Source organism: Rosa rugosa, chromosome 4, assembly GCF_958449725.1.
Source record: "Rosa rugosa chromosome 4, drRosRugo1.1, whole genome shotgun sequence".
NCBI classification, from domain to species: domain Eukaryota; kingdom Viridiplantae; phylum Streptophyta; class Magnoliopsida; order Rosales; family Rosaceae; genus Rosa; species Rosa rugosa.
Genome location: NC_084823.1, coordinates 8,614,192 through 8,638,730, shown reverse-complemented (window position 1 = coordinate 8,638,730; position 24,539 = coordinate 8,614,192). Strand labels below are relative to the sequence as shown.

The window sequence follows — 24,539 nt, the reverse complement described above, 5'->3', positions numbered from 1 at the left end:
TGAAAATTAAAACCACTACCGTACCGTGTATGTGGAATCGGTACGGTTGTACCGTACCAAGACTTCGGTTACTGAGTTTTCGGCTACCAATTCACTTGGCTCGGCTCGGATGCGATTGGTACGGTTTGGTTCGGGAGAATTTTCCAGCCCTAAATTTTTGTACACCAATTGTGGTTTCTAGGAAAATTCACTTGCTTGATTGTTTTTAGTCATGTATTATCAGAGTGGTATAAGTTTATTTTTTCGTCGCATAATAAAATGATTAACCTATGATCCAATGACTATCATTTAATAGGGCTTGTTCTCATATTAGGCCAAATGTTGCTTATATATATAATTTTTTTTTTTTTTTGAGAAACATGTTAACTCTTTTATAGATCAGCGAAATTATACATAACGACCTACCCCAATAAGGTTGTTAGAAAGAGTCATTATCTAAGCAATTGAACCTTTTTAACAAACAATGAAGCTCATAGAAAACTATTCTACACTACCGATGGTGAAAAACTCATATGTGCACAGGTATTGTAGATATTCTTGGCGACATTTCTCAAATCTGAGGACCTATAAACTTCTCGCCGAAAGAGGAGAAATTCTGATAAAATAAAAAATGTAGCCCAAGCCTAGTCTGATGGATTTAAACCCATATTCACATATCTCCAACTCATTGACCATGAGAAAAACTTAGTCCAATGAACCCCCACCAGCTTGTCACCACCTCTGCAACCGCTACCGTACCAAACTAACAAATGCGGCCACCGGTCAAATAAGCCACCCACCACTGTCTACCAACATGCCGCACCTACATCTCTGAGCCACGCCAGCGAAAGCGTCCCCATCCGCAATCGAGCCAAGCATCAACCACCTCCATCAAGCCCACGCTACCAATCCGCTAGTCCTCAAGCCTAACAGCCTGACAACCCGACGCACCACCAACCAATGATTCCAGGCAAGCCGCCTCAGTACTATCCGCCAGTTGTAGCTTCGGCCTACCATTGACTTTGTCATCACTGGTACACACATGTTGATGACGAAAAATTTGGATAGGACTTTGACTCACCAATAAATTCGGACTGGAGCTGGTTCTGACTAGAAACAATCAAGAAACCTATTTGGACTGTTGACCCGAAGTTTGACCGTTAGCTCGAAGAGAAAAGGGAGGGGGGATACCTGCAGAAAACCCTTTGATGCCTAACAGTAACTTTCTTGTCGAGTGTAGGAAACTTAATCGGAATCAGATCTTACCTAGCTATCGAGCCTCCTATTTATAAGTGAATGCTTACTTGGACGGCAAGTCGTCGTCATTACCGTATTTATGGATGTCATCATTACCGCACTTATGGTTGTTACCATTACAGCACTTATGATTGTAATCATTGCGCACTTATTGTTGTAACCGCTTCTGCATTTATAGCTGCAATGATTGTCATACTTATAGCCGCAATCATTACTACACTTATAGCCGTAATCATTACTGTATTCATGGCGGACTTATTTGTCATAATTCCAGGTCCAAAATAATTGACCGCTCCACAACGAACAACCCCACCCAACGCCAAGGGCCAAAGTCCAACCTCTGACCTCATTCACAACTTGAATTGAATCGCCAGTCCCATAGTTTGAATGGCCCAACCACCGTCCATCTCGACCGTAACATGACACAGAGCACCACCATGGGGGAGTGATAGCTAAATTTATAAGCTATTGATTTTCCTTATTCACACTTAAGATTGTCAATTGTAGCAAGGGTAAATAAGGGTCTTTCCCGCAGAGGACTAAAGTTCTAACTACTCAAAACAATGTCACAAAAGTGACCACTGTTCCTAGCGAACAGCAGTCGAAAATCTAATTAAAAACCTAATATAAACTATTCAGAAAAATACAAAAATTTAAAGAGAAGTACTAGATACACAGGGGGTTGAGCACACAAATTTGGTGATTTTTAGATATCGTTTACTATGAAAATAAAATACAGGAAAACAGAGAACAGAAAGAAAAACAAAACTGAAACAGATTTAAGATTGGTTGATATCAAGATGATGAAACTAGCTAGGAAGGGAGTATCCACCCCCAACAATCACACACAACACACTTTGTCCGATTTACTACCAATTAACTTAGTTGAAGATGCTCAGATTGGCTCGGTACGCTTGAACACAACCTATTACCCTTTCTTACTTTGTACGCTAGGCAGGAAGTGGTCTACACCTAGACTATTCCCAAGCAATGCAACCTAAAGGTACGTTTATTAGATTAAACATGCAGAGATCATTAAGTTTGAAAAGAGTTTGAGCAATCACTAGGCATCGCAAATAACTTAGAGCCTTGCTAAACCTAGGGTTTTGTCTACTTGCTAGTGAAAACTACCAATTACTTCTCTAGATAATTTGAGGAATCCAACTATTGATCCAGGCATCAAACAATCAAAGTATTAGAACCCTAGCATGCATACTAAGTAGGCCTCCAAAGCACACAAACATAGAATTCATCAATGAGAAACACGGTAAACAAAACCTCAACTTTATTAATTAGAAAACAAATTGAATGTCAAAGCATGTTATATATGGATCATGTCTAGGGGCTTCAACTGTCCCCTAACTACTAAAAACTAGTTAAACATAGAAGAAATAAAACTAACTAAAGAAGGGGAGGAAGAGAGAGAGAGCTGCTGCAGATTGATGTCCTTTTATATGCTTAGAGGTTGCCTTCCTCTTTCTTGTTGTGTAGGAAATCCAAAACCTAAAAGAATTAGGGTTAGCGTGCTTAGGTGGAGTTTTCCTATTGGCTCTTGAACTTGATGACTTATTCCAATCATTCATATCGTGCCGTTTGTCCATATTAAGCCGGAATATGAAGCACAAACTCTTCCTCGGGCTTCTTGGTGTGATTTGGGCCTTAAAACATAAATTCCCGTCCAACCTCAGATTCACACGCAGCTTGACCTTTTTGTACTAAATCGGCCATAACTTCTTCTAGAAAAATGATATTGACGAGCCGTAAAAAGATCTGGAAACTAGACATCCTATGCTTTCCATCAATATAAAGATTATCCTCTAGATCGTTGTGAACTGGTCTCAGTAATCTTTCGAAGTTGACTGATCTGCACAGGCAGATTTGCTGATTTTGCACTTCAATCCCTCTTTTGCTTCTTTTCTCCTTCTTTGCTCCAAGATACCTATAAAACAAATAAACAACGTAAATAAATAGAAAATACACTAAACTAACAAAGAAAGTATAAAGATTAACACTATTAACATCGCATAATTATGCTCGGAATGCTCCTATCAAGGAGACACATTGAAACCACGCCACCGAACTCAAACTAATATCGAGAACCCAAACGAACTCTCTCGCCTAGATCCACCGGTTCGTAGAAATCCAAGGCCATATCTCCTCTGCCAGTAAGCCTGACAAAGACAATGAATAGTAGGCCAAAGCCCGACAACATCTCCATTAACAAGGAGATGGTACAGAAGGCTCCGACACCGAGAGGGACCTCACTCCCAAACCCTAGCAGAGCATTAGGTTTTTTCATTCTATCTTTAACTTTCTTGGTTATGCACTAGTTAAATTGCTTTCTAGCGTATGTAATACTCTAGCAATAACTTATCACAGTGGTTTAATGATTCATTTAATATATATAAAATATAGGGATAATGACCTTTGGCCTAAAAATTGCCCACTTACTCCACTAAGAGTTTTTTACTCCCATTTACCCAATCTAACATCTGTTGACAGTATTGCCCTCATTTTAATTAATAAATTACATTCATCTCTCTCTCTCCCCCCTCCCCTCTTCGATCTATTCTCTCTCTCCTCCCCCCTCACAGATTTATCTCTCTCTTTCTCTCAACTCGTCTCAGACTCTCTCTCTCTCTCGACCTCTCTCTGTCATTGGACTCCGCCGCGCTCGACGACTTCGGCGACCCAGACCGCGACGGTCTCCCTCTCACTGTCACTAACGCTCGACCCAGGTCTCCAACGAACCAGGCCTCCGGCGAATCAGACCGCGACAACCTCCAAGTCCGATTACGGCCTGCTGAACTATCTCCTTGGATTAGACGGCTTCTTCTCCCCTGGATTTAGGGTTTCCCAGTGGTGATCCAGATCGGAATTGGCCTTGACGACTCAGTCCATATCGGAATCGGACTCGTCGACTCGCTGGTCCCAGTCTAGATCGGAAAACATGCAGAACCGGAGAGAGAGATTTCTGGATCCTGATTTTGATTCTAGTCTGCAATTTGGATTTTCGATTTGAATTTGATTGTGATGGAATGAATGTATAAGATGGTGAAATCCGGTGAATTCAAGCCTCGAAGAAGGCAGGTCTGCAACCGTTGAAGTCGAAGATGGGAGGAGAAGAAGATGTGGGTGCCTAGAGCATTTTTTGGGTGCCCAAATCAAATTTTTTTTGTTTTTGGTAAAATTGGGCCAGAATGCCCAGAAGGAAAGAAAAAAGAAAAAAGAAAAAAGAAAAAAGAAATTTAGGGGGCAATAATAGGATTATTGAGGGGCATTAATACGATTATTGGGGGGACAAATACGATTATTGGGGGGCAATAATATGTGATTATGGGAGGGCAATAATACGATTACTGAGGGGCAATAATACGATTACTAGGGGGCAATAATATGATTACTAGGTATTATTAGGGGCAATATAATCGGACGCCGGAATCTGGTTACCGGTTGTCGGATTCCGGTTACCGGTTGTCGGATTCCCGTCACTAGTTGTCGGATTCCGGTCACCGGAGTCCGCGGCCGGCCACCCGTCACTGAAGTCCGGCGAGGTCTCCGATGACTTCTCTCTCTCTAAGTAACAAAGAAGGAGATGGCAAAATTGTCCTAAAAATAAATAAAAAGCAATAAAAAAAAAACTTAATTGGGTATATGGGAAAAATATATATATAAGATATTATGTAAGTGGGCAATCTCTTAGAGTGTTTGGGTAAATGGGGTTAATTAACCCCAAAATTGTGTAAATGGTCATTATCCCTAAAATATATTCATTTCACTCTAAAAAAAATATTTTTTTAGGAGAGAAATAAAATTACAATACAAAGCCTCTAGGGCAACTAAAATTAAAAGAGTCTGAACTAAAGGTGGGGCAGAAAAAAAATAACTATATATATAAAGAAAGAATTGGAAAAATGATGCTTTTAATAATTCATATGTAATACTACTCATCATCTACCAACTCCCTATTTATCCTCACATGAGATTTTCAATGATTGAATGATCTATGTTCGTCACCACTTTCACCTCCTCTCCATCCCACGATTTCTCCTTCTCCACAACCCAAATTTCCTTACAAGTCACCAGATTTTTCTTTCCCTCTCTAGCTTACTTCTATCTCCAAACTTGTTCATGCTTTCTTTGGATGAGATTGACTATGGCTCATTCAGATCTGCTTACTTTTTTTTACCACATCTAGGCAAGCTTTCGTCTGTTGGCGGATTTTTGTCTACTTTAAACAGGCTATCCAGATTGCTTCGAAAATCACACCCTCTACGGTTACTTTGTTTCTCTTAGGCGTTCTTGAGCCCTGCGTGTGTTCCAACTGATGGAGGAGGTAACACGATATGATTCTACGGTGGTGGCTTCCATTCAAGAATTGGAATGGAATTGGCAATGTACTTATGCAACAACGATTTTCATCTTGGTGGCTGTTTGATAGGATTAGGGTTTGCAAGTTTTCGTTTGGGCTTTTGTCTTATATCTGGGTTAGGCCCATTATGGGCTTTATTTTATGTTTGCTGGGCTTATGTGCCTCTTTTTCTGGGATCTTATATATCTCTTTTATTTTGCTTGATCTAATACAATCATCAACTATAAATAAAATTAAAAAAAAAAACTATGTCGTTCTGTGCTATTTGTAATGATACTTCTCTGTGGTAGAGTTCTCTTTCCGGTATGTCACCGCTATGTCAAAGCAAATGGAGTAGCCTATCATGCACTCTTTGCTAATTGATGCTTGTTAGAATACATAGATTTAATGGAGACTCCAGGTATTATTTCAAGATGTTCTCTCGATGCTTATTGTAATATGGGGTTCAGGCTCTATGTCCCCCCCCTTGTATTCTACAGTTTCATTAATCAAGGCTTGAGGGCAGCCGCACTAGCCCCCTTTCAAAAAAAAAAAAAAAATCTCTTAAATGAATGTATAGAATTGGGCAAATTTGAAATGAAGAAACAATTCACCTGATGTGATGATCAAACTTTGAATCAGAAAATGAAAAGTCAGAGCATCTCTAACAGTGGGAATTATTTTTTAGTTAAATTTAGCTAGAATTGTGAAATATAGCTATTGATTTAACAATGTTGCTCCAGCAGTAGTAGCTATTTATAAATAATATATTATATTTTATCGAATCATAAACTGACATGTGGACAAAAGATGAGGGATAAATATAACTTTTGTTTTAGCTATGCATGAGCTAAATATAGTTAGCCAATTTAGTTAAAGCTAAATTATAGCTAGTCTGTTGGAGTTGAATTTTACTTTAAAAATAGTTATATATAGCTACAATTTGAATTTAACTAGTCTGTTGGAGATGACCTCATTAAAAAAGACCTTAATTATTGATTTCCAAAAACCAACACTATTACAAAACGCAAAAGTTAGCCGCGCTTTAGAAAGGAAGTCCAATAAAGCAGCTCGTTTCAACTCCCAAGACACACACCACCCATGGCGCCTGCACTCGAAACCATCATTGTCTGAACTTCTCATTTTCATCTTATCTGGTTCAACTGATTCAATCCCACCATCCCACCCTCTCTCTTTCTCTTGATCATTTACTGTAAGTGATCCAAAATCTGCTCTCTTTTTTTTTTTTTTTTTTTCATTTGTTATTTGTTTCTTGAATAGTTCTGGTCTTTGCCAAATGTGGATTGTTTTCTTATATTGGTTTGAGTTGTGTTTGTGCTGTTTGATTGCTGAGAAAATGTAGGAGAATCTATACAAAAGGTGGCTTTGCTATAAGTGTTAATACTTTCTAAGTTAGTAGCAGTAAAAAAGGGACCTTTAATCTTTTTGTTTTCTTTGATTGTGGAAATGGCAATCTTATCTTTGTTATCTTATGTGGGGTTGAAACTTTCAGATTGGGCAATGGAATGTTAAAATGTAGAGCTACTTACATTTTAGCAAAGGTAAGACAAGAATGTTGTTTCTACATAAAGTTTATGGTTAGTGATAAGAACTTGAAATTTAAGTCTTGTTAATATGATATAAAGCGCCATGCTTTCCTAAGAAAAAAGCAGGTCTAGGGGGTTCTTGGTGCTTTCAATATATAATTACTCCATAAATCGAAAGGCAGAAACTGGTTTATAAGACAATCATACCGCGTTAGGGACAGAAAGATGTATTGAGCTGTTATGTGTGCTCGGAATTTGTCTTCCTTGTGTCATGCTCTATGGTGCTAACACTTTATCGTCATCCTATTGATCCACCTTGGGGCTGCCCTTCACCCCTTCTTGCCTTTTGTGTTTCTGTGAAACTTTAAGGTTCATCTCTCTGGTATAATTTGGAAATAAATAACCGGTAAATTCCATACTAATGAGTTGATAATAACAATGCGATGCACATATATGAAGATTCGAAGAAGGAACAAAGAAAGAATGTTTGATCTGAAGACTGCAATATTGTTTTGCAGAGTTATAGACTAACACTACTCTTAGAACCAAAGAGGTTAGTTGAAACTTCACTAGAATAATGAATAAGAAGGAAGAAATAAGAAAGACTATGACCTGAAAAACAAAGTGCAGCAATGCATTGTTTGTGCAGAAATTGTATGAAATGAAATGTAGTAATTTTATTTCTGCTTTTTTACAATCTGTAGAGGTTTGCAACAGAAGAAATTACTCTTAATTTGTTTGTTTTGATATTGAACAGCAGACATCTTGCAACTGGGAAAAGTTGTGAAAAATGGAAAATGGATATGGTGTTGCTGGTAATCATACAGGAAGGGAAGTCAAGGTGGCAGATCTCATATGGGTGGAGACCAATGGAGGCTCATGGTGGCCTGCACAGGTATTTGAAATTTAAAATTCTTTATTTTCTGGTTTTTGGGAATCAAGCTGTTTAATTGCATCTGCTGAACCTTGAACTCAAATAAAATTTTCACTTAGTCATGGCAAAGGATCATCTCCTTTTCGGCTTATTTATATGGTAGGTTGTTAATGAAAACGCTGTGAGTGGGAACAACAAGCCCCTCAAAACATCATCAGGGGAAGTTCCTGTTCGGCTTTATGGAAGCTATAAATTGTGAGTGCTTTTGTCCAGTCAGTTGTTTTGTCTTTGTTCGTATTTAATTATACATAACTTTTCTCTGTATGTTCTTGCAGCTTGTATGTGGACCCTCAAAAATGTTCTTCTGATTTTGAAATAGTATGTTTTGAATTGATACTAGATTCTCGTTGAACTGCTTCTATGTATTCCAGTGTTGCCTTTCCCCAGATTCTGATACTATGCTTTATGCCTGATCATATTGTTTAAATTATTCTACTGTCAGATTCTTGAGCAGAATAATGGTTCCTATAGAGAGATTTTTCTCAAAGCTCTGGAGCAGGTACTTTTCTTTGACGAGATTCTGCTCCTCTTAGGTAGGAATGCAATCATGTGCTTAGTTAATAATTTCTCCTATATCCTTTGAACATGGCTACAGGATGCTTATCACATGAAATCAGGTAGATCAAAGAAGCAAGGATTCAAATCTAAAGGTCAGTCAACTGAATATACTTGTCAAAAAATTTATTGCATAATATTGAGAATATTAGTCTTATAGTCTTACAGGAACTTATAGTCTTGTTATGTTGAGAATATCTTAACGGAATAGGAACTTACAAGTTACAATTTACTTGATGTTTTGAACTTCCTGCTTTTGTTAGTTTTACACAGTGCACCAGTACCGTTTGCGCTTTACTCGCTCTTGGCAGATGGTGTTTCATTCTCATATGCATCATGGGGTTTCCATGCCCATTATATACCCTGTTTTTGTATGAGCAGATGTCACAGCTCAAAACTTTTTACTTTTACTCTTATTGCAGCAAATTTACTATTTACTAAAATTTAAACATTGTGCCTAAACAGAAAGTGATGAACTGTTAAAATTATAGATTCTTATACTGGTCAATATGTTTATATTATGGAGCGGATATGTGACAGTTGATGCTTCTAGAAACCTGTCTGATGCTAATCATGCAGTGGAAGATCCAAGAACGGAGGAATCAAACTTTGTAAGTTTTGATTTTGAATCATTCTTACTCTTTAAATTGCTTTTTAACGTCACATATGGGTACCTGGTTGGTGACTACTGATGCTTAAAAAATATAGACCTGGTTGTCAGAATATCATTCGGAATCTAATAAAAAGTAAAAAATGAAGCATTCTAAGCAGACTTTTTCATTTAAAACTGGATTTCCTATGAGTTTTTGAGTTGGTCCATGTACATGTTTATGTGATGGCATGTGTTCACATTGCCTTTGTAAATCTGCTATTAGGTAAGGATAAGGAGTTCTCCAAGATTACAGAAACAAGGAAAGAAGGTTGAGGATAAAGCAAATGGTAAACCCATAAAGCAAGATGGGTTGCTGAAGAATGCCAAAGAACATGGATCAAGTGTCCAGGCAGAAGTGTTGACAGAGGCAGGTGCACGAAGATTAAGAGTGATGCAAAATCTTGGCCTCATTGCCCCTTCAGGGTCTCCTTACCACAAAAATGGCCGGGTTTGAGTCTCTGAATCACAGGTATCAAGCCTCTTGCTGTTTGTATCAATCTTCCATTACAAATTTTCAGTTTTCAGTTTTCCTTATATTTATTTCCTCTCTGTGCAGCTTTTGATTAAAATCTAGTACCATATACAATCGCTTTAAACTTGGCCCAAGAACAACCCAGACTGTGGGACTAGCTGCTAGCTTTTGATGCAAGAGTTGCATAATTCATGTATATATAGAGGTTTCTGCCGTAAGACCACCCAACAAGGTATGCTTAATCGCTCTCATCAAGGTGGTTTTGCTCCTTTTTTGATTGTTTGGGTGGTTGCAATGTCTAGTGGGTTTTGTAGCTTGTGCTCTGCTCATTTTGAAACTATTGAGAAATTTAAAGACGATAACTTTAATATATATATATATATATATAGGATTTTTCTCAGGTAAGGATGTCCTTAGTTTTTCTTATGGAACGGATTTACTGTTTTCACCCACTTTCCGATCACATTTTCACATCTTAACCGTTCAGTTTTTAGGTCCTAATGTATGGATCACCTCTGCAAAATTTCAGCCAATTTGGTGATCGTTAAGGCGTCCAAAACTGCAATTTACACGAACGAACCGATTCTGTCGAACTGGAACCGTTCGTTTACATTGTTGTAATTTGCAGTTTTGGATGCCTTAATGATCACCAATTTGGCTGAAATTTTGCAGAGGTGATCTATACATTAGGACCTAAAAACTGAACGGTTAAGATGTGAAAATTTGATCGGAAAGTGGGTGAAAACCGAAAATTCGTACCTAAGAAAAACTAAGGACATCCTTAGTGTAGCCGGACTGTATATATATATATATATATATATATATATATATATATATATATATATATATATTGGGCACTATGGATAAGGGATTCGAACTATAAATCTTAACGACTTGAGCAATGAATGCTAGAACCAAATGTTAATTCTATCAATACAAATGTAATGAAAGAAAAAGCATTTGTTGGAGCTGTCAAAGTGGCGAGGCACTGTGCTCCCCAACCTAGGTTCGAACCCCGAAGCTGTCAAAGTGGCGAGGCACTGTGCTGCAATGCACAGTTGGAGCATTTCACATGCGCCGAAGGGGTTTATCTTGGGCCTAGGAAGCCTTTAGGTTCCCCTTGACAAAGTCAAAAAAAAAAGAAAAAGCACTCCTTTTGCTGGCCATTTTCTATTGTCATGTCACCTTGTCCTTGAGAGTGCATGTCCGCCAAGGTGCCATGCCTTGTCGAATGGGCCATCAAGCCTCAGCTTGTTATCGGCAAATTAATTTATTACCAAGTTCAGCTTTCATCCTCGCTCAGACGGGTATGTCTTGCAGTCAAGCTCCATTCAAGATCAGTAAGCCATGACATAAAGGTGAGTAAATTTGTCGGCTTCGTATAATCAAACTGCTGATGGATTTTAGGGCAAGATATCATTTTTCATGTTATGGGGGAGCTAGGATGTTTTTTTTAACTGCTAAAATCTTGGTGTTATGTATATTATTGTTTGCTTCATAGTTCAAGCATGCCTTTAGGCTTGGTCTTGTCATGGGGACTGAGCAGTAGTACCTGCCAATAGCTACAATGGGGTTAAAACAAAGGCCAGTACTTAAGGGTGTGGTCCAACTTCCCCAAGCAGAAGCCAGAAGCAGTATTGGCATGGTCTCGAATGGTTGGTGGAAACCACCAATGGTACTATAGGGGTCTCTATGGCCATACTGTGCTGCTGATCCTAGTTGATTATGGACCATTCTTGATGAGGCTACAGGTATGTAGGAACATGCCAATTGCAGTATGGAAATGTCATCTTCATGAGACAGTGGATGCGCATATATTTAGGCCAAGCAACAATAATACTGTTATAATTGTAACTGGGCCAGCAATTACAAACAGTAGAGTAGAGTACAAATTACTAATAATCTCTGAACTGAATCGAATCAGCTATCTACTGATGATATGGGATGTTGATCGATCTTTATTGCCCCCTTAACGTTTTCCGGCATTGCCATGTTTGGGGGACCCTCCCAACATCTTCGCTAATGAATAATTCGGCCACCAATTATGAATTCCTTTACGTTATGCGTTCCAAATTTGCAATTGTCATGAACAACAAGAGCAGTAGAGCACAGTGGACATGTTTTTGGTGCAATTACAGGCACCGGAGGCTCCTCTTTAACTTCGGGGACTTGTAATGGCAACCTTGAGGCCTTAACTAGTATATCAAAACCGGGTATGCATTGACATCATACTTCACAAAAATCCGGGAGGGGTCTGAATTGCTTGCAACAAGGAATGAACTTTAGGGAGTAAATTATGATATTTTGAATGTTATGCAGAAAAAGGGAAATTAACCCTATTGTTTAACACTTTAACGCATGAGGAAATAAGGAAATTTATTGTTTGTGAAAGAGAGATGGGCTTGTGGAGTGTGGACACGTTTTAGAATTGGCCGAAAGAAGAAGAAGTTAAAACTAGGTAAGAGAAGGAGACATTGATAGCGCCATAAGATAGGAGAGGACAGACAACAGAGAGCAAATTAGGGAGACAAACAGTGTGTTTTACCTTTTATCTTTTTCATCTAGAATTCTAGAAGGCGGGGAACAAAGGGAGGATGAATTTTACCGGCTCAAAATGGTGGAATACATTCAAATCTTTATCCAAAAAAAAAAAAATACATTCAAATTTTGAACAGTTATTTGGCCTTTTCCATTGAGATAAATATGGATAAACGATTTTTTTTTTCTTGTTAATGATAAACGATTTTTTCTTAATTCTCTAATATTGAATCATATTAAAGTAAGATATCTCTCGTTTTGATAAAAATCTTTTCTAAAAGCTAAAATAAAAGACACATAGCTAAGAGATAAATAGCAATTACTTGATTGAGTCCATTAATCTCATTCCCGTTGTACTCAATCAACAAAAAGATTATTTCTTCTTTTTTTGGAGAATGAGATTTGAGTCCGAGAACTTCATCCACCATTTCAGAAAGAAAGTCTCGAATCTCTAAATTAGATTGCTTAATTCATCATTGGGTAAGATAGCTTAGATCAGTAAGAAGAAACATTTTGAACCTTGTTACATAAGTGACAAGAGTAAAAGTTAGGTAACGTTATTCACTTCAAATTAGTGAAAAGAACAAAGCATGTAATGAATTGGGCAAAGTGGCAAACATCATAACACTCACATGGGTTTTGAACTTTTGAATTCTATTTAAGAATCACTCACTCAGTCCCTTAGTTACTAGTTACTATATACCTTTTGGGGTTAAACACCATATGCTGCTACAGCAGAAGATCCATTAGACAGAAGAGGGAAAGGTGAAAGTGAAAAATGAGCAAAGAAAAAGCAAAAAGGAAAAAGAAGTTAAGAAGATAGAACACGGGAAAAAGAGGTTGTCGGCTAATCATCACCACCAGTCCACCACCTTTGATTCTGTTCTTGCCGCCGTCGAAGTAACTAGTCTCGTTATCATCACCACCCATCTTCAACCTTTCACCACCCCATCTTCAACCTTACAGCAACCATATTTGGCCAGTTGCGAGTAAAAAAACAAATCAACAGCATGTGAGTCGCTAGAAAAATGACTTTTGACCAAGAATTCCTGCACCGATTCCTTCAACAATATTCCCTCGGTCTCCTCTCCAGAACATCACCCTTTCAACTTTCAACTCCCGCCTCGGTTCTCGCTTCACCATCTTTTACCTTATCACCACGTACAACGTGCCAGCACCACCGGTAAAAAAAAAAAAAAAAGGGGCTCAGTAGTACGAACTACGAACTACATAGAGCCACTGTGAGATTCTACCTGCCTTTTTACCTCCCCACTTTAACTCCAACTCCCTCTTCTTCTTCTTCAAACGCTTCCTAGCTCTCAGTACTATCACACACTCAACTTCTTCTTTATATAATTATCTCAGTTCCATCATTTCAATTCAGAAAAGTGTGAAGAGAGAGAGAGAGAGAGAGAGAGAGAATGCTTTCTTTCAATGAGTTGTTGTTGGAGCGAAAATATCACAAGGGATACAACTTCCCCTCCTCCTGGTCGCCGTCGGTGGTCAACATGAAGGACGGTGCAGATTCCGTCACGAGCTCAGCTGCTTCCCTGAGCCACAAGGAAGCCGAGAGGCGGCGCAGGCAGCGTATCAACACCCACCTCTCCACCCTCCGTTCTCTCCTCCCCAGCACCGCCAGAGTAAGTAGTAGTTCACTAGTTTGTCATGCATATATATTCGCTATTCGCTAATCCTATCATGCGAGACTTTTATGGTAATTTTTGACTTCTGCATGGGCAGACGGACAAGGCGTCGCTGCTGGCGGAGGTGGTGCAACACGTGAAGGACTTGAAGCGGCGGGCTGATGAGCTAGTGCGACAGGAGGGAGACACGTCGCCTTTTCCGGGGGAGTTGGACGAGGCGAGTGTGAGTTACTACGGTGAAGGGCTTTTGAAGGCGACGCTTTGCTGCGAGGATAGGCCAGGTCTGAACCGGGACTTGGTCCAGGCGATCCGGTCGGTTCGGGTTAGGCCAGTTAAGGCGGAGATGGTGACGGTCGGTGGAAGGACTAAGAGTGTGGTGGTGATGAAGCGGACTGGTGGTGGCGGCGGGGAGGAGGAGGTGAAGGATTTGAAGGTGGCTTTGAAAGCGGTGGTGGAGAATCGGGCCTTCGGTTCCCGGGTCGGTCTATTGGGGAAGCGGGCTCGGTTTTACGGGTCGGTTTAGAAGGAAAGCACATGTAATCATGGGTTGGTGTATAGAAACATAACCACGTGGAATGAGAGTTTAGTGTGTACGTAGTTTGGAGTTTGAACTAAAGAAAGATTTAGTCTGTCAAACAATGTTAGGACTTTGGGGGGTAAAGAATCAAACTGTTTGGATTATGTATTTGAGGGTTTAGGGTTTAGCAAAGAAAATTTGGGATGGTGTTATTGGAGTTGGGTTGCTTGATGAAATTAGATAGGAGTGGACACTACTTTATGAATTATGTATAAACTAATGATGTAATCTTGTGTTAACATATATAAAAATAGTGTTTTTCTACTTCTTTCGGTTGGTTTATAAAATTATAAGTTTGTTTTTGTAATTGTTGCAGGCAGCCGTCTTAGTTAATAGTTCTTTTTTATAGAGGATCAAATAATTTCACTCTTACCCCCATGGTGACTCGAACTCATGACATCGATCTTAGGTAGTGGGTGCTCTAACCACTGAATTAATAGTTAAGGTAAAATGTGAATATGGTAATGCCAAGAAACTTTGATGATCCTCCTCAACAACTCTAACAGTTAATCTCATCTTTAGGTCATAAACCTTATACATTGAGACTCCAAGTCTCAACACTATTCATAAATCTTTATTATCCTATACAAGGCCAGCCTTGAGGGTTGTTCCACAGCTCTCTGGCGGCCAATTTTTTATATTTTAATTATATATATATATACTTTGTATAATTATATATTTTTAATTACTATTAATGTAGGGATTTAATTTATATATATATATATATATATATTTTTTTTTTATTCGATTATATAATTATTTTACGTGAGGCCATATTTTAGTTATTCGCCTCAGGCCTCTAAAATGTTTGTCAGGACCGGCTCTGATCCTATACAATATACATGCAAGAACAAGGATGGAAAATAAATAGTTGCATTGTTTTCAGTTTTTCACTATTATTTCTTGAATTGGACGTTTGACAAATGGGCCATTGACTTGGTCAACGATCCAGAACTTTTGTGATGAACCGCTGGGATCAGTCTCTTGCTTCTTCTTCTTGAAGTTCTTCGCAAAAGCGAAAATGATGTATTTGGGTCGAGAGGGGGCCCATCTCTTGCATGTTCCAACTTCCAAGTGATCTGGAATTCTGGAAGACTATTACTGATAATGATATGGGTGGGGGGGTCAGGGGTGGCATTGGATAAGATCAATGCCTTTTTCTTTCTTTATTGTACTCACGTTTCATTGAATCCACTACTATTTTTTTTCTTCCTCCCCAAAAAAAGAAATGAAAAAGAAAATGGTATCCTGAAGTATATATTAATAATACTGCTAAAACTCATCGACCACTTGAAGGCGGGAAGAGAAATGGTCTGGCCAATCCGTAAGTTATATTCCCAACCAATTGGAGCTCGGTGCTTCACAAAGCTTCTGTGTTTTTTTTTATTTATTTCAAAGTTAATTTTTTTCTTCATTTCAGGCCAAAAAGCTTCTCGGATTGCTCCAACAATGGCAGCTCTAAGTTTTCTAAGACCTGGTTTAAGTAATACCCATCTGGGTGTTCATAGACACTCCTCTGGTTCAAACCAGGTACTTCTTTCAAGCTCCTGATCATCCCTTTTTGATGATAAAAGATGGGTTCTTTGATCTAATACCCAGAGTTTTCTATATCCATATGAATCCTAGAGAAATTTGGCACAAGCTGAAGAAGTCCAAGTAGGATTACTGCATGAAATCAAGTAAGTATCATGTATACCTCTGAATTCTCAGTATTTGCAAATTGGTTGGTTAATGAGACTGTCAACTTGCTATGATTGTGATCCTGAAATCAGCTTTTTTTGCCCACTCTGTCGATTGGATTATCAGTTTATACTATCTTACCTAGTTTCATCTTAAAGTTGATTGCTTTCATTACTTTAATCTTACCAAGGTAAAGGGGGATGTCATAAACAACTCCGCCATTTGGATTCGGTGTCTTCAATTATTGGGTTTAGCTGATTGTATAGAGGTGATATTGCTTGATTAGACCATTGCAATCCATGTATACTTATGGATATAAAATAGATAATAGAGAAAATAATGTATGCACAAAGATTCTTTATGTATAACTATTGCAAATCCATTTCCGATGCAAGTATAAATGGAGTTTGAATTGTGAGAACGGCACTTTTATCATAAGTGTCCTTGTTCTTTTCGCATTATGAATTCATGGTGCAATCTTGTGTTAAAGGATATTAAATGGTACTGCCAAGAGATTCCAAAATAACTTCTATGATCTCCTTGCTTTCCTTGTGTAGAAGACATCCAGTTGTAAGAGTGGAGGCTTTGAGTGATGTGTCAAAAGCTAAGAATGGGCCCAACTTTAGTGAAATGAAGGATAGGTTTCTCAGTTTTAAGAAGCACAAATTTTTGTAAGTAGCAGTTAGAGTCCAACAGAATTTCTTTACATATTGATCCGTAAAGTAACCTATGCTTTCGGACAGGAAAGAGCCGGAGCATTTCCAAAATCTGGCTCAAGTTCAAGATCCTAAGGTAATTATTTTGTTTTGTGTACTCATAATTTTTTTACCTTCTGTTACATATATTGTTCAAGTGCCTGTTTTCCTGTTCTGATTCATCCTCTTGTAAATGAAACAATTACTTCATATATATGACACTTACAAGTTCAAATACAGTTTATGGTGATTGCTTGTGCAGACTCTAGAGTATGCCCCTCTAACATCCTAGGCTTTCAACCTGGAGAGGCGTTTATGATTAGAAATGTAGCAAACCTTGTTCCCCCCTTTGAGGTATTCGCTCTTCTGTGTTTACTATTCTTAGTACCTAAATATATGCGCCAACAAATCCTTAAGATCAACGTTTGTCTTTTGTAGAATGGTGCATCAGAGACTAATGCAGCCCTCGAGTTTGCAGTAAATACTATTGAAGTAGGTGATTTTGTCTTATATATCTCTCTGCCATCCATTTATATGTCTTGTAAAGGTTGGATTTGTGATTCATCCAGGATATATCAGTTTTATTGTCCCAATCATCACATTGAATATCTGGTAAATAAGTTGGGTTAGGAAGTGAGACTGATACTAAAATGTACTTAGGGAGTTCCGGAGTTAGGTTGTAGGACTTGAAGTCTTGTGTTGGTAGAACGTTCTATAGTAAAGAAAATATTGGCATGGCGACTCACATTTCACTTCAGTATCTTCCCTAGATGACCTCACTTTTCTTTATTTCTTTGAAAACTGAAATGTTCGTGGCTGCCTTTAGGTTGAGAGTATATTCGTCATTGGCCACAGTAGTTGTGCAGGAATTGAGACTCTCATGACAATGCAAGATGATGGTGATTCAAGGTTTGATAAACAATCCTTCCCTTTCTCTTGTTTACATGTTAGCTCAGGTGATCAATTGTCTCAAAATTCTTCATTTTCTTTCAGTAGCTTTACTCATAGATGGGTTGTGAATGCTAAAGTCGCCAAATTAAGAACAAAAGCTGATGCGCTGCACCTTAGCTTTGATCAGCAATGCAGATACTGTGAGAAGGTACTACTGTCCACTTACTAGCCTCATTTGTGTCGATACCTAAAATGTATTGTGTCCACTTACTGCACCTATATGCTTTCTTTCTACTACAGGAATCGATCAATCGTTCATTATTGAATTTGCTTGCATATCCATGGATAGCAGACAAAGTAGGGAAGAATATGCTCTCTGTTCATGGAGGATACTATGATTTCTTGAATTGTGCATTTGATAAATGGACACTTGATGTCAATGGTAACAACAGTACCCTAGGGGACAAACAGTACTTGGTTAAAGATCGAGAACTTTGGTTCTGATCCATTTCTTGCTTCTTCTATTTAAACGTCTCTGTAAAGTTAGTGTTAGAAGTTACAAACTACAGACAATTTCCTAATCCTGTAATATATAATGGCCAATTTCAATTTATGTGTGAAAGGGCCAAATAAAGTAGGACAAGGATGGATATTTCTGCCTCCATGAGACTACAACCAGATGAACCAGGAATTGAGATGAACAATAACACTAGCAAGCACGGTTTTTAATTTAAACCTTTTGCAGTGATTTACACCTGTTATCCTCAATTGGATCATGAGAGAAACAATCAAAACCATGAGACGAAAAATTATAACGCAGCATTAACTAATGTTAGTTATTGCATTGTTTTGGCCATCAAGAAAAAGAAAATTACGTAGGCGATTACTACATTCTCTCCTTCATTTCTAAATTCATATTTTTGATCAAAGGAAAGCAGCTTCTATTACTAATATTGCAGGTATCTCTAATCACGTTATGTCCTGTTTTTAAATGCCCTCCCAAGTTGACAAAAGCTATTGGTAGAGAAACAAGAATTTTTTCTGGGGAAATGATATTCGTTCCCTCTTATTGCTTGAAACTAGATTTGTATGCCTATGGTTTTGGAAGGCCTGGGAATTATGCCAGCAGGTTTTTTTAACAATGCTGCTCTGGCTAAATTGGATTGGGGAATTTATTTAACAGATCATGATAACTGGTGGGTGGATCTATTCAGGAGAAAATATCTTAGACAACATTCATTTTTTCACTCTTAATAAAATGCTAATCACTCTATGGCCTGGAAAGGCATTCTTGATTCCAGAGACCTTATTCTCTCTTCTTAATCTTATTGATTTAAATGATAAAGTAATCTAGGGTTCACATCCAAAACCAATTGGCAATGGATGGAGTGACCCAAACCCTTATAAACCCATAGGCAATGTCCCATTTTTCCCATGTGGGATGTATATATTCTCAACACGCCCCCGCACGTGTGGCGAATTTTCAAGCTATACACGTGGACAATTTTTGGGTGACATGGAGCCCGTGTGGCCGTTATGCATGCACACGTGGGTAACCCGTTCTGATACCATGTAGAAAGTAAGTTTCTTTTCAGTAAACAACAAACTCGCTATTAATATAAATGAAAATGTCTGTGAGTATATAACAACTGGTAGTTGGAATGTTGTTAGACTTTCTGCTCTATTTGCTCGGGATATTATCAATTCTATCATTACCATTCCTATTTCTTTATCTAATGCCAAAGATGAATTTGTTTGGAGCCCTGTCGCTAATGGGAAATTTTCCATTAAATCTTCAACTTGGCTCCAATTTGACAATCTTAACCCTCATGTGAATGCTAAAATTTTAATTCATATATGGTGCTTGAATATCCCTCCTCAAGTCAAGGTTTTTGCTTGGCTTCTAGCGAGAGGCAAACTGAAAACTAGAGAGCACATAGTTCGTTATTTTATTAACATTGATGTTACTTGTGCTTTCTGCAATTCTGCAATGGAAGATCTAAACCACTTGTTCCATTCTTGTCCCTTTACTTCTGATGTCTGGAGTTTATCGAGAGGTTTTACCTCATCGAAAGTCTTTTTCAGTTTCTCGGATTGATTTTTCTCCTTGTTCAAGAAGGAACCCAGCTATTGTAGTAGAAAACTCTTTGATTATTTGCTAGCAAATTTGGGAGGCTAGAAATAACCTCATTTTGCAGAAATGTTCCTGCTTCCCCCAATGTCGTGGTTCAGTCTTCTGCTACTATTGGTGACAACTACAGGCTCCATAATCCTGTGTCAGTGTCGGGTCATCCTATTCAGGCTGATCTTGTTCGGTGGTATCCTTAACCTGAGAATTTTGTCAAGCTCAATTTTGATGGATATGTCATCAACCAGACGACTGCTACAGTTGGGTTTGTCATCAGAGATGATTTAGGTTCCCCTATCCTTGCTGGCACTCGCTATCTCAGCTACTAAAATGTTCCAATGGCTGAATACAGTGCTCTCAAGGTCGGTCTAATTCATGCCCTCAAGAATAACTGTCTCCGAGTTCGAGTTGAAGGAGATTCTAAGCTAGTTATCAACTGCATCAACAACTTATGTGATGCCTCTTGGCGTCTTCTCTCCTTAATGAGAGATATCTTGTCTCTAGCTAAAAGATTTGAGGACATATCTTTTTGAAACGTCAGGCGTGAATGAAACTTTGTTGCGGATGTGATTACTTCTTTGGGCCATACTTCTCCAAATCCGTAGTTTTGGTTCAAGAAGCTCTCGTGTTCTGCCCTCTCGACTTTTTATTTGGATCAGTTTAGCTTTGGTTGTCCTATAGGGTTTCATTTGTAGTTTTCTTTATCGTTTCTTTTAAAAAAAAAAAATTAAACATAGGCCTGGGCTCGGCTCAGGTCGAGCCCGAAATTTGGTAAAACCGAGACCGAGCCAGAAATAATCGGTTCGGGCTTTTTCAAAACTGGAACCCGACAGAAACCGATCCCAAATGGGTCGGTTCAGTTTTCGGGTTTTTCGGGCTCAAAATCCAGATAGTCTTGAGCTTGCTGTTTTCCCAGTTTTTTCAAAAACTCATCTGGACTTCTGGCAAACTGCCAGACTCATTTTGGCACCTGGAAATCTGGGATGCATATCAACTTCACAAACTCATTAACATAACTAATCATACAACATTACAACCTATTCAAACATTCAAAATTTCAAATGTTCAATCAAACTTAAATTTTACAACACAAACTCACAAAGTTCACAAACACAAAGTCACAACTCACAATTACAATGTCCAACTCCAACAGATTAAAGTCATTAAACTCATTAAACAACAATCCAAATTGTTCAATCATTAAAATGTTCAATCAAACTGAAATTGTGAATGGTTCAACAGAAAGTGAGAAAACAATCAATTAATCAAACATGAACAGAAACTGAAGTTTTGCACAAAGTGTCAAACTGTGAAATAAGTCGAATAACTCAAGCTTCCGGTCCCTAGCTGCTCGGCCTACCCAGTTGGTGTTGGAATAAGTCGAACCCTCGAAGCATCAGTTGGTGTTGGAAGAGCAATAGCTTTTGAATTGGAATCGGAACTTTGGGATGGATTGGAATTGGAACTTTGGGATGAATTCTGAGGAGAAGCCATGAAATTTGGGAACTTAATTCACCACATTGAAGTTTAGAAAATTCAGAATGAAAAAGTGAAATTGAAAACCCTAGATTACTCATTACTAAATACTGACCTGTGAGGAGTGAAGTGCAGACTGCAAAGCTTCGAGAGTTCGAGGAGAATCGAGTCAATCGAATATTAGATCGAAACCATGTGGAATTGAAGATCCGAGAGCTCTCTCTGAGATCGTCGGGCGTCGGCAACGGCGAATTTCTGGAGCTTTGCGTCCAGTGGTTCACTAGCGGAGGAGCTGGTATCGAGCTGGTGGCGAACGGAGAGAGAGAGAGAGAGAGAGAGAGAGAGAGAGAGAGAGAGAGAGAGAGAGAGAGAGAGAGAGAGAGAGAGAGAGAGAGAGAGAGACAGAGAGAGAGAGAGAGAGAGACTGAGAGAGAAGAGAGGGTCAGAGGGAGGCTGAGAATCTGAGATCGGGTTAGTCTCGACTCGATGACTTAGGTGGGTTAGGTACTTAGGTGAGTATATAACAACTGGTAGTTGGAATGTTGTTAGACTTTCTGCTCTATTTGCTCGGGATATTATCAATTCTATCATTACCATTCCTATTTCTTTATCTAATGCCAAAGATGAATTTGTTTGGAGCCCTGTCGCTAATGGGAAATTTTCCATTAAATCTTCAACTTGGCTCCAATTTGACAATCTTAACCCTCATGTGAATGCTAAAATTTTAATTCATATATGGTGCTTGAATATCCCTCCTCAAGTCAAGGTTTTTGCTTGGCTTCTAGCGAGAGGCAAACTGAAAACTAGAGAGCACATAGTTCGTTATTTTATTAACATTGATGTTACTTGTGCTTTCTGCAATTCTGCAATGGAAGATCTAAACCACTTGTTCCATTCTTGTCCCTTTACTTCTGATGTCTGGAGTTTATCGAGAGGTTTTACCTCATCGAAAGTCTTTTTCAGTTTCTCGGATTGATTTTTCTCCTTGTTCAAGAAGGAACCCAGCTATTGTAGTAGAAAACTCTTTGATTATTTGCTAGCAAATTTGGGAGGCTAGAAATAACCTCATTTTGCAGAAATGTTCCTGCTTCCCCCAATGTCGTGGTTCAGTCTTCTGCTACTATTGGTGACAACTACAGGCTCCATAATCCTGTGTCAGTGTCGGGTCATCCTATTCAGGCTGATCTTGTTCGGTGGTATCCTTAACCTGAGAATTTTGTCAAGCTCAATTTTGATGGATATGTCATCAACCAGACGACTGCTACAGTTGGGTTTGTCATCAGAGATGATTTAGGTTCCCCTATCCTTGCTGGCACTCGCTATCTCAGCTACTAAAATGTTCCAATGGCTGAATACAGTGCTCTCAAGGTCGGTCTAATTCATGCCCTCAAGAATAACTGTCTCCGAGTTCGAGTTGAAGGAGATTCTAAGCTAGTTATCAACTGCATCAACAACTTATGTGATGCCTCTTGGCGTCTTCTCTCCTTAATGAGAGATATCTTGTCTCTAGCTAAAAGATTTGAGGACATATCTTTTTGAAACGTCAGGCGTGAATGAAACTTTGTTGCGGATGTGATTACTTCTTTGGGCCATACTTCTCCAAATCCGTAGTTTTGGTTCAAGAAGCTCTCGTGTTCTGCCCTCTCGACTTTTTATTTGGATCAGTTTAGCTTTGGTTGTCCTATAGGGTTTCATTTGTAGTTTTCTTTATCGTTTCTTTTAAAAAAAAAAAATTAAACATAGGCCTGGGCTCGGCTCAGGTCGAGCCCGAAATTTGGTAAAACCGAGACCGAGCCAGAAATAATCGGTTCGGGCTTTTTCAAAACTGGAACCCGACAGAAACCGATCCCAAATGGGTCGGTTCAGTTTTCGGGTTTTTCGGGCTCAAAATCCAGATAGTCTTGAGCTTGCTGTTTTCCCAGTTTTTTCAAAAACTCATCTGGACTTCTGGCAAACTGCCAGACTCATTTTGGCACCTGGAAATCTGGGATGCATATCAACTTCACAAACTCATTAACATAACTAATCATACAACATTACAACCTATTCAAACATTCAAAATTTCAAATGTTCAATCAAACTTAAATTTTACAACACAAACTCACAAAGTTCACAAACACAAAGTCACAACTCACAATTACAATGTCCAACTCCAACAGATTAAAGTCATTAAACTCATTAAACAACAATCCAAATTGTTCAATCATTAAAATGTTCAATCAAACTGAAATTGTGAATGGTTCAACAGAAAGTGAGAAAACAATCAATTAATCAAACATGAACAGAAACTGAAGTTTTGCACAAAGTGTCAAACTGTGAAATAAGTCGAATAACTCAAGCTTCCGGTCCCTAGCTGCTCGGCCTACCCAGTTGGTGTTGGAATAAGTCGAACCCTCGAAGCATCAGTTGGTGTTGGAAGAGCAATAGCTTTTGAATTGGAATCGGAACTTTGGGATGGATTGGAATTGGAACTTTGGGATGAATTCTGAGGAGAAGCCATGAAATTTGGGAACTTAATTCACCACATTGAAGTTTAGAAAATTCAGAATGAAAAAGTGAAATTGAAAACCCTAGATTACTCATTACTAAATACTGACCTGTGAGGAGTGAAGTGCAGACTGCAAAGCTTCGAGAGTTCGAGGAGAATCGAGTCAATCGAATATTAGATCGAAACCATGTGGAATTGAAGATCCGAGAGCTCTCTCTGAGATCGTCGGGCGTCGGCAACGGCGAATTTCTGGAGCTTTGCGTCCAGTGGTTCACTAGCGGAGGAGCTGGTATCGAGCTGGTGGCGAACGGAGAGAGAGAGAGAGAGAGAGAGAGAGAGAGAGAGAGAGAGAGAGAGAGAGAGAGAGAGAGAGAGAGAGAGAGAGAGAGAGAGACAGAGAGAGAGAGAGAGAGAGACTGAGAGAGAAGAGAGGGTCAGAGGGAGGCTGAGAATCTGAGATCGGGTTAGTCTCGACTCGATGACTTAGGTGGGTTAGGTACTTAGGTCTTAGGTTTTTTTTTTTTTTTTTTATATTTAACATATTATTATATCACCCAATCATAGAATGACAAGTGGCAAATGAGACACAATTCGGTTCGGGTCGATCTTTCGGTCTCTGAATTTTTGAAGCCCGAGACCGAACCGATTACATACATTCGGGTCGGTCTTTGAACCG

General features: G+C 38.8%; 3 protein-coding genes across 8 annotated transcripts; all 3 read left to right on the top strand.

Annotated features, from left to right (window-relative positions):
- The first annotated feature begins 6,611 nt into the window (after window positions 1–6,611).
- LOC133707249 (uncharacterized) lies at window positions 6,612–10,092 on the top strand. 3 transcript variants are annotated; one of them, XM_062132805.1, is made up of 10 exons: window positions 6,612–6,800; window positions 7,101–7,149; window positions 7,892–8,029; window positions 8,172–8,263; window positions 8,344–8,386; window positions 8,511–8,567; window positions 8,664–8,718; window positions 9,164–9,234; window positions 9,499–9,744; window positions 9,832–10,092. In XM_062132805.1, exons 3-9 carry the CDS (start codon window positions 7,925–7,927, stop codon window positions 9,727–9,729), a joined length of 654 nt encoding a protein of 217 aa, XP_061988789.1. In that variant the 5' UTR covers window positions 6,612–6,800; window positions 7,101–7,149; window positions 7,892–7,924; the 3' UTR covers window positions 9,730–9,744; window positions 9,832–10,092. The 3 variants fall into 3 exon arrangements, with proteins under 3 accessions (XP_061988789.1, XP_061988790.1, XP_061988788.1); XM_062132806.1 differs by lacking the exon at window positions 7,101–7,149 and having other exon boundaries at window positions 7,895–8,029; XM_062132804.1 differs by lacking the exon at window positions 7,101–7,149 and having other exon boundaries at window positions 6,614–6,800.
- Window positions 10,093–13,026: 2,934 nt separating this feature from the next.
- On the top strand, window positions 13,027–14,750 carry LOC133746110 (transcription factor bHLH30-like). Its single transcript, XM_062174273.1, has 2 exons — window positions 13,027–13,925; window positions 14,026–14,750. Exons 1-2 carry the CDS (start codon window positions 13,707–13,709, stop codon window positions 14,449–14,451), a joined length of 645 nt encoding a protein of 214 aa, XP_062030257.1. The 5' UTR covers window positions 13,027–13,706; the 3' UTR covers window positions 14,452–14,750.
- Window positions 14,751–15,670: 920 nt separating this feature from the next.
- On the top strand, window positions 15,671–18,506 carry LOC133743345 (beta carbonic anhydrase 5, chloroplastic-like). Of its 4 annotated transcripts, none has more exons than XM_062171242.1 (10): window positions 15,671–15,829; window positions 15,926–16,035; window positions 16,132–16,184; window positions 16,746–16,856; window positions 16,929–16,977; window positions 17,121–17,234; window positions 17,319–17,372; window positions 17,707–17,789; window positions 17,874–17,979; window positions 18,072–18,506. In XM_062171242.1, the coding sequence occupies exons 1-10, from the start codon at window positions 15,814–15,816 to the stop codon at window positions 18,273–18,275; spliced, it is 900 nt and encodes a 299-aa protein (XP_062027226.1). In that variant the 5' UTR covers window positions 15,671–15,813; the 3' UTR covers window positions 18,276–18,506. The 4 variants fall into 4 exon arrangements, with proteins under 4 accessions (XP_062027226.1, XP_062027227.1, XP_062027225.1 ...); XM_062171241.1 differs by having other exon boundaries at window positions 15,672–15,829; window positions 16,743–16,856; window positions 17,877–17,979; XM_062171240.1 differs by having other exon boundaries at window positions 15,672–15,829; window positions 16,743–16,856.
- The last annotated feature ends 6,033 nt before the right edge of the window (window positions 18,507–24,539 follow it).

What these genes read in the sequence shown, in the direction of transcription:
- LOC133743345 (XM_062171240.1), top strand. An exon ending in CTCAAGTTCAAGATCCTAAG is followed by an intron (nt 16,978 to 17,120) that starts GTAATTATTTTG and finishes GTTCAAATACAG; the next exon opens with TTTATGGTGATTGCTTGTGC. An exon ending in CAAGATGATGGTGATTCAAG is followed by an intron (nt 17,790 to 17,873) that starts GTTTGATAAACA and finishes ATTTTCTTTCAG; the next exon opens with TAGCTTTACTCATAGATGGG.
- LOC133707249 (XM_062132806.1), top strand. Translation starts at nt 7,925, where the DNA reads ATGGAAAATGGATATGGTGTTGCTGGTAATCATACAGGAAGGGAAGTC. An exon ending in TTCTCAAAGCTCTGGAGCAG is followed by an intron (nt 8,568 to 8,663) that starts GTACTTTTCTTT and finishes ACATGGCTACAG; the next exon opens with GATGCTTATCACATGAAATC. An exon ending in GAACGGAGGAATCAAACTTT is followed by an intron (nt 9,235 to 9,498) that starts GTAAGTTTTGAT and finishes ATCTGCTATTAG; the next exon opens with GTAAGGATAAGGAGTTCTCC.
- LOC133746110 (XM_062174273.1), top strand. Translation starts at nt 13,707, where the DNA reads ATGCTTTCTTTCAATGAGTTGTTGTTGGAGCGAAAATATCACAAGGGA. An exon ending in TCCTCCCCAGCACCGCCAGA is followed by an intron (nt 13,926 to 14,025) that starts GTAAGTAGTAGT and finishes CTGCATGGGCAG; the next exon opens with ACGGACAAGGCGTCGCTGCT.